Genomic DNA, 8712 nt, shown 5'->3' with positions numbered 1-8712 from the left:
TATTAATGTGTTTATTAGTATTCTTCTCAAATTTAATTCAGTGTCTTTATTACAAATCAGATCATCAGTAAAAAATTGAGTGAAACGTTGAATCTTTAAGAACAAACATGTTCAAATCGCTACTCCTCCTCGGTCAGAGATGATTTTGTGCAGGTGCTCAACTCCCACGTGACAAAACAAAGCTGACTTGAGTTCTCCCACCATCGTGCTTCACTGTTGTTTTGATCTCCTGTGGTATTGATCTTCGTCCTTATACAAACCCTTCTGTTATTGTTCCGGCTTTTTTTCTATTAAACTATTAAACATAATTTAAAGCTTCAGTCTTTTTGAACCCAGACTGGGATTATTCTAGTGTCCTGCTGTGTGGATGTTTGAACCACCTCACACTCTTCTCTCTCATTCCCTCGTGTGTGTGTGCAGGGTGTTACAGCAGGAGTGGATTGATGGGAATCTGGAAAATTTGAAGCAGCAGGCGCGTCTGATTACTGCAGCTTTTCCAAACTGTTTGTCTGGATGGAGGATGTGAGTTTACGTCTTTTTATTTTTTGTTTTTATGACATTTTTAAAACATTTTTTAAATTGTTTTTTATTCTTAATGATTTTAAGCCTCTGAAATCTGACCGGGTGAATAAAATTATCTCTCAAATATAAATACAAGATTAACTATTGGAGTATGTCTGTGAAAATTTGTGCCCATTCTGTCAGAAGAGCATTTGTGATTTCAGGCACTGAAGCTGGATAAGAAGCCCTGTTTTGCAGTCACCATTTAAGTTCAATCCAGTTGTGTTTAGCGGAGTCAAAGTCAGGGTTCTGTGCAGGCCTCTGGAGTTCAAGTAATATTGTTAAATCAAACCAAACCTGTCTTAACAGTACGTACTAAATTGAAGGCAGTGCAGACTGCTCGGCCAGTAAAGCAGCAAACTCCTTTAGTACGCAAGTGTGCAGTATGCACGCAAACTCGGAAGTACTGCATCCGCCATCTTACCGACGTCACGTGATACATGACGTCACATTTTAAAATCTGACAAAATTAATTCTGTCGATCTCCACAAAGCTGCTCATAACGTTATTCAGGGTTCTACACAATCATAACATTTTCATTTATATTGTCTTACTTACACTTAAGTTAGTTAGACTCTAACTCAGCCATCTTTCTTCTTCCGCTTCAAATGCTTTTGCAGCTTTAGTTGAATTATGGGATAGATATTGGACCGCAGTGTGCTGTGTTTGTATACTAAATGGCCGCCCATGCAGTACGTCATTCGGGTACTTTTCGCGTACTGTTTAATGAAGACTTCGTATTCAGATACACTACCCACTCTTGTGTACCGTTCAGTATGGAAGTATGTGATTTTGGACACAGCCCATGTATTTATAGGGCAAAAGGGGCACAAACATGCTGAAATAGAAAAGGGCCTTCCCCAAACAATTTAATACATCTGTTAGCAGTGTACACTTTTAAAACTTCTATGAACTATGTGTTAAATACACACACACACACACACACACACACTTGAAGATGTGTGTACTGATGTGTATTGTGTGTTGTAGATTGATTGCTGTGCAGAAGGAACTGAAGAGTCGATCTGAGGTAAGTAAAACTGAACCAGGTTACTGTGTGTGTGTGTGTGTGTGTGTGTGTGTGTGTGTGTGTGTGTGTGTGTGTGTGTTTATTTGGATCATGAGTCATTCCGATTGTCACTCCCACGTGCCCTTTTCAACTGCCACTCACTTTCTTCTGAACTTGGGAAAAGTCTTTTGAACTCTTGGAGCCATTTAGTCACAGAATGGTGCAATTACACAACATGAATTAAAATAGTGAAGAAATCTATTGAACATCACATAACTGTGTGTGTGTGTTTTGTAGGTGCAGAAGCTCTACCAGCAGGCTCTACAGAAGATGCCACTTTGTGCTGCTCTGTGGAAAGATGTAATTCACCTCCTTAACAAACACATTAATACACACCCACATTAAACCACAGTCATACTCACACACACAATAATACAAACCTACAGTCTCACACACACACACACAGTAATAAACACTTATGCTTTAATAAACATCACAATACTCACACACAGTAATACACACACAGAGTAATCCAGTTATACACAAACACAGTAATACACACGCACACACAATAAACGCACACATTCACACACATGAAGTAATACACACCCACAGCCTCACACACACACACAGTAATACACATATTCACAATACACCCAAACACGATGTAATACACACACACACACACACACACACACACACAGTAATACACTCTGACAGTAACAGAAATTCGTGACGACACAGCCCCTAGGGCAGAGGAAGCTCAGTGGTTAAGGAATTGGACTAGTAATCAGAAGGTTACTGATCCTTGCCCCAACATTGCCAGTATGCCTTTGTTTGGCCACTGAGCAAGGCCCTTAACCAGGAGCGTAACTACCGAGGGGCCAGGTCATTATTATTATGTTACAATATTGTAGCAGCGATATGTGAGTGACATTCAGTTTAGCCAATGAGAATGCAGCACCTGGTTTATACATGTGCATTCGGACGTTCTGCAGTTATTTAGTTTTGTATATGAGACTCGCCGTATGGCCCCAGCATTGAACCCAATAGGTAGTTCGGGTGCTGGAGCTAGGCAGTCTAAAGTGTAACGCTCATTGAAGTCCTGACTAAACAGTTAAAGTGAACTCTACCATGTCATGTGCCTTTATACCCACACCTCCACCACCGCACTCAGCACTCACCGCCGGACGGGCAGCCCTTGCAGCAGCTAGGTGAGCCGACTCGCTACAGTAGCAAGTGGCTAATGCTAGCGGTAAAGTGCGGCGATAACGAAAGTAAAAACACGATAAAATTTTCATTAAGTAAAATATTAAAATAACTAAAAGACAATGAAATATCAGAATACATGTAATCAAAATATACAGTGAGTGCACAGCAAGGGATTTTGGGAATGTGTGTAACCTGCTTAATGTTACTAGACCTTAGATCCATATATATGTGTATATATATACAGGTATGTATATATATACAGGTATATGTATATACAGTATATACAGGGTGGGCCATTTATATGGATACATCTAAATAAAATGGGAATGGTTGGTGATATTAACTTCCTGTTTGTGGCACATTAGTATATGGGAGGGGGAAAACTTTTCAAGATGGGTGGTGACCATGGCGGCCATTTTGAAGTCGGCCATTTTGGATCCAACTTTAGTTTTTTCAATGGGAAGAGGGTCATGTGACACATCAAACTTATTGAGAATTTCACAAGAAAAACAATGGTGTGCTTGGTTTTAATGTAACTTTATTCTTTCATGAGTTATTTACAAGTCTCTGACCACTTATAAAATGTGTTCAAAGTGCTGCCCATTGTGTTGGATTGTCAATGCAACCCTCTTCTCCCACTCTTCACACACTGATAAAGTTACGTTAAAACCAAGCACACCATTGTTTTTCTTGTGAAATTCTCAATAAGTTTGATGTGTCACATGACCCTCTTCTCATTGAAAAAACTAAAGTTGGATCCAAAATGGCCACCATGGTCACCACCCATCTTGAAAAGTTTTCCCCCTCCCATATACTAATGTGCCACAAACAGGAAGTTAATATCACCAACCATTCCCATTTTATTTAGGTGTATCCATATAAATGGCCCACCCTGTATATATATACATATGTATACAGTGGTGCTTGAAAGTTTGTGAACCCTTTAAGAATTTTCTATATTTCTGCATAAATATGACCTAAAACATCATCATCATCATCATCATCATCATCAGTCCTATGTAAAAAAAAAAAAAAAAAAATGTAAAAAAAATTGTCCTAAAAGTAGATAAAGAAAACCCAGTTAAACAAATGAGACAAAAATATTATACTTGGTCAAACGTTTTTGGTAACTGTTGATCAGTCCTGCACACCGGCTTGGAGGAATTTTAGCCCATTCCTCCGTACAGAACAGCTTCAACTCTGGGATGTTGGTGGGTTTCCTCACATTAACTGCTCGCTTCAGGTCCTTCTACAACATTTCGATTGGATTAAGGTCAGGACTTTGACTTGGCCATTCCAAAACATAAACTTTATTCTTCTTTAACCATTCTTTGTAGAACGACTTGTGTGCTTAGGGTAGTTGTCTTGCTGCATGACCCACCTTCTCTTGAGATTCAGTTCATGGACAGATGTCCTGACATTTTCCTTTAGAATTCTCTGATATAATTCAGAATTCATTGTTCCTGCAATGATGGCAAGCCGTCCTGGCCCAGATGCAGCAAAACAGGCCACCACCATGTTTCACAGATGTGATAAGGTTCTTATGCCGGAATGCAGCGTTTTCGTTTCTCCAAACATAACACTTTTTATTTAAACTAAAAAGTTCTATTTTGGTCTCATCCGTCCACAAAACATTCTTCCAATAGCCTTCTGTCTTGTCCACGTGATCTGTAGCAAACTGCAGACGAGCAGCAATGTTCTTTTTGGAGAGCAGTGGCTTTCTCCTTGCAACCCTGCCATGTACACCATTGTTGTTCAGTGTTCTCCTGATGATGGACTCATGAACATTAACATTAGCCAATGTGAGAGAGGCCTTCAGTTGCTTAGAAGTTACCCTGGGGTCCTTTGTGACCTCGCCGACTATTACACGCCTTGCTCTTCTGTCAGATCTGTCTGACTGTGGATTGGTGGAGTCCAAACTCTTTAGAGATGGTTTTGTAACCTTTTCCAGCCTGATGAGCATCAACAACTCTTTTTCTGAGGTCCTCAGAAATCTCCTTTGTTCGTGCCATGATACACTAGCACAAACATGTGTTGTGAAGAGCAGACTTTGATAGATCTTTGTTCTTTAAACAAAACAGGGTGCCCACTCACACCTGATTGTCATCCCATTGATTGAAAACATCTGACTTTAATTTCACCTTCAAATTAACTGCGAATCCTAGAGGTTCACATACTTTTGCCACTCACAAATATGTGATAATTTTCCTTAATAAATAAATGACCAAGTATAATATATTTTGTCTCATTTGTTTAACTGGGTTCTCTTTATCTACTTTTAGGACTTGTGTGAAGATCTGATGATGTTTTAGGTCATATTTATGCAGAAATATAGAAAATTCTAAAGGGTTCACAAACTTTCAAGCACCACTGTATATATATATATATATATATATATATGAAATTGTTTTTGCACTGGGGCCCCAGTTACGCCACTGCCCTTAACCTTCAGTTGCTGAAACTGTTTACAGCTGTAGGTTGGTTTGGTTAAAGGCGTCTGCTAAATTCCTTGAATGTAACCCAGAATGTGTGTGTGTGTGTGTGTGTGTGTGTGTGTGCACGTTTGCAGTGGCTCCTGTTTGAAGCTGCTGCAGGAGGTAAAAGTGAGACACTGAATCAGCTGCTGTTGAAATGTGAGGCATCAGGAGTGAGTCTGAGTGAAGCACTCAGTGTGTCGGATCCACCTTAAATTCTACAGTCACCACCAGTACCCACCCCTCCCCCATCCTTTTATCTCTCTTCCCCCCCCCCCATGCCCTACACTCACCTATACCCCCCCTCCACACACACACACACACACACACACACACACACCTTCCATCACATCGCATACACACCTCACACTACACAGTGTGTGTGTGTGTGTGTGTGTGTGTGTGTATATCCTGCTGAAGAACAGGAAGTCGTCTGTACGTAAGTATGGATCTGATCTCAGCTGCCTCTTTAGTCGTTGTGTTGCTTCTGTGTTTTATTGATTTGATTTTAGTTTTGTCGGTGGATCTGAGTTAACGGACGGTTGCCCGCCATGTAACCATGGTGACAGAGACAATGTTGTAGACATTAATGTACAGCGGATGTACAGAGGAGGCAGGTGACTCTTCATTATCGCTCTTGCTTAAAGAGCTTAGAAAAATCCTGCTGGATAAAAGAGGAAGAGCAATTCGACCTGTCTGCGTTTTATCAACACTTCAGAAGAATATACCAACACCGTTTGGCATTCCGGCATATTAAACTCCGACAGGCCTGCTTCAGTTCCGACAGTCCAGGACCGGTCCAGCTGCTACTGTGCAAACGGGTTTTTTTTAATTAATTCAAATATAAATTAAAAGTATGCAGGAAGATGCAGAAATGATTTTCAACTTATTTTGTAATTAAAATATTTCCATTAAATTATTTTCTAAAGAAATTCTGGCTCTTGTGTCTTTTTTGTTCTTTTTTAATTAATGCTGTTTTATTCTTAGACTAATTTTACTTGTGATGCAGCAAGAATGTTGAAAATGAGCATATTCGATATATCGAGTATGTGTAGGATACACAGGTCACCAGTGGCGGCTGCTGGTCTTTCAAAGAGGGGAAGCTCATTGTCAGCTTACATCATAAAATTTGTCAATTTATTTATAAATAAATTCTGCCCTCCGTTCCTTTTCAAGAAAATGGCCTGTGATCCTATCGTACCAAGTAGGCGTCTATAGTACCAAAGTGGCCTTTTTTCCATAGACGGGAGCACAAAGGTGGAAATGACCTTTCCGCATTTGCGATCACTAATTTTCCCATGCGTTTTAATAGCAAATGAGTACGTGTGAAGGTGTCATGTATTGCATCCGTAGAGGCGCAATTCCTGGGTCTCTGGCCATGACACCTTCGCGGACCCCACAAAATCCATCGGCCAGGGTCCCCCGAAGGTCCCGCGTCCGTAGGACCTTTCCCCGGCTACTTCTGGTTCCAGGTGGGCGGGGCTTCGGATATGCGGTGCAGTAGGCCTAGGGGCTGACCCACGTGAAGTCCCGTCCCGGTACGAGCCCCCCGAGCTGTAGGGGGTCCCGGCGACACTCTTCTGCCTAGCCTCGTGCTCTGCCAGAGGACCGTGTGTTTCAAAGTGTCGAGTCGTCATCCGTGACACCTCGACGATCCCGGTTACCGACCACTGACTGGGGGGTGTGTGGCACTTTTTGATAAGACAGAGGATTCTGTGTTTCAAAGTGGAAAAATAGGTCGTTTTCACAAAAGAAGCTCGTAGGCCCTCCGAAATTGCTCGGGGCGCGCGGGGTCGCCGTGCGAGCGACATATCGGAGTCTGGCGGCCATGGCCCGAAAGCTCTCCGAGATACGGCCCACCACGCGTAGTTCCGTAGGCCTCGTTCGTCAAAAAGCGACGTTTCGGGGTCCCGCGGGGGAAGCGGAGGTCGTAGGCCCGCGCAATCCGAGTATGACGTGTGGGGCCCGGGCATGAACGACATATCGGAGCCCCTCCCCCCCCACACACACACACCATTTGGGCTCCCCTAGTGACACTTTTTGATATGTCCTTGTACTGTGACAGAGGAATCTGTGTTCAAAAGTAAGACAAGACCGGCCGAGACAAGACCCCCGAGCGAAGCAGAGGTCGTAGGCCCGCGGAATCCGAGTATGACGGCCCAGGCACGAGCGACATATCGGAGCCCCGTGACCGGGGGCCCTTCGGTTTGGGAGTCAGGGCCCGAGATAGAAGTGGTCATAGGTGACACTTTGGTGATATAAATCACTAACCAGCCCGTTTATGTCCAAAATAAAAAGCCATCAGGGCGACTCTGGACGCCGAGTCGAGCGCTCCCGTCCAGGTCCCGCGTCCCTAGGACCTTCCCGAGGCTACTTCCTGTTCCCGCCCACCTGGGGGGATATGCGGCGCGGTAGGCCTAGGGTGCGACCCACGCGAAGTCTGGGACCGATACGAGCGCCCCGAGCGTACAGGGTCTTTAATTTCCTTGGGGATCAGTAAAGCATCCATCAATCCATGTGTCTGTCTAACTATTTGCCTACCTTTTATTTATTTATTTCAGCAGGACATGATCTGAGTCAGACCTGGAGCAGAAGATCCGTCCGTGGCCAAAACCGCATTAATTAGAGTAGTTAACGAGTTGTTAATGTCTTCTGATAATGGATGTGTCTCTTTTCTTGTTCTATTAGATCTTAGTGCAGCGTTTGATACGGTCGATCATAACATTTTACTGGATAGGTTAGAAAATACAGTAGGTGTTAAAGGACTCGCACTCTCTTGGTTCAAATCATATTTGACAGACCGCTCGCAATTTGTTTATGTAAATAATAAATGCTCGGAAACTACAAAAGTAAAATGTGGTGTTCCACAGGGGTCGGTACTGGGACCGCTATTATTTACACTATATGCTTCCACTAGGAGAAATTATTCATAAACATGGCATAAATTTTCACTGCTATACAGATGACACACAGCTGTATATATCAGCCAAACCAAATGATACTGACACAATCAGTAAGATAGAAGATTGTGTAAACGACATAAAAAACTGGATGTCGTGTAATTTTCTTTTACTTAATTCAGATAAAACTGAGGTTTTACTTGTTGGCTCTAAAGCTGCAAGAGACAAGTTGTCTAACCTGGTGCTAAACCTAAACACGTTCTCTGTTACTCCCAGCCCAGATGTAAAAAACTTGGGTGTCACAATAGATTCAGATCTCTCCTTTGATACACACGTTAATAATATTACTAGAGTTGCTTTCTATCATTTGCGTAATATTTCTAAAATAAGAAATATACTATCTGTTAATGACGCCAAAAATCTGATCCATGCGTTTATAACTTCTGGGTTAGATGATTGTAATGCTCTTCTAACTGGATGCTCTGGTAGATCCTTAAACAAACTCCAATTAGTTCAAAATGCAGCAGCTCGAGTGCTAACTAGAACTAAAAAATGT

General features: G+C 42.2%; 1 protein-coding gene across 1 annotated transcript in view; it reads left to right on the top strand.

The window, feature by feature from the left end:
- The window catches only part of LOC134319193 (zinc finger C3H1 domain-containing protein), a 25315-nt gene extending 19127 nt beyond the window's left edge, over positions 1-6188 (top strand). Inside the window, exons 32-35 of the mRNA XM_063000223.1 lie at positions 421-522; positions 1552-1591; positions 1868-1930; positions 5352-6188. Of these exons, the coding sequence (XP_062856293.1) occupies positions 421-522; positions 1552-1591; positions 1868-1930; positions 5352-5471 (325 nt within the window). The 3' untranslated portion in view covers positions 5472-6188. The remainder of the gene's footprint in view (positions 1-420; positions 523-1551; positions 1592-1867; positions 1931-5351) is intronic.
- Positions 6189-8712: the final 2524 nt, after the last annotated feature.

The sequence above is a fragment of the Trichomycterus rosablanca genome, chromosome 8, assembly GCF_030014385.1.
Source record: "Trichomycterus rosablanca isolate fTriRos1 chromosome 8, fTriRos1.hap1, whole genome shotgun sequence".
In the NCBI taxonomy this organism is placed as follows: Eukaryota; Metazoa; Chordata; class Actinopteri; order Siluriformes; family Trichomycteridae; genus Trichomycterus; species Trichomycterus rosablanca.
This window is presented reverse-complemented; position numbering and strand designations above follow the sequence as displayed.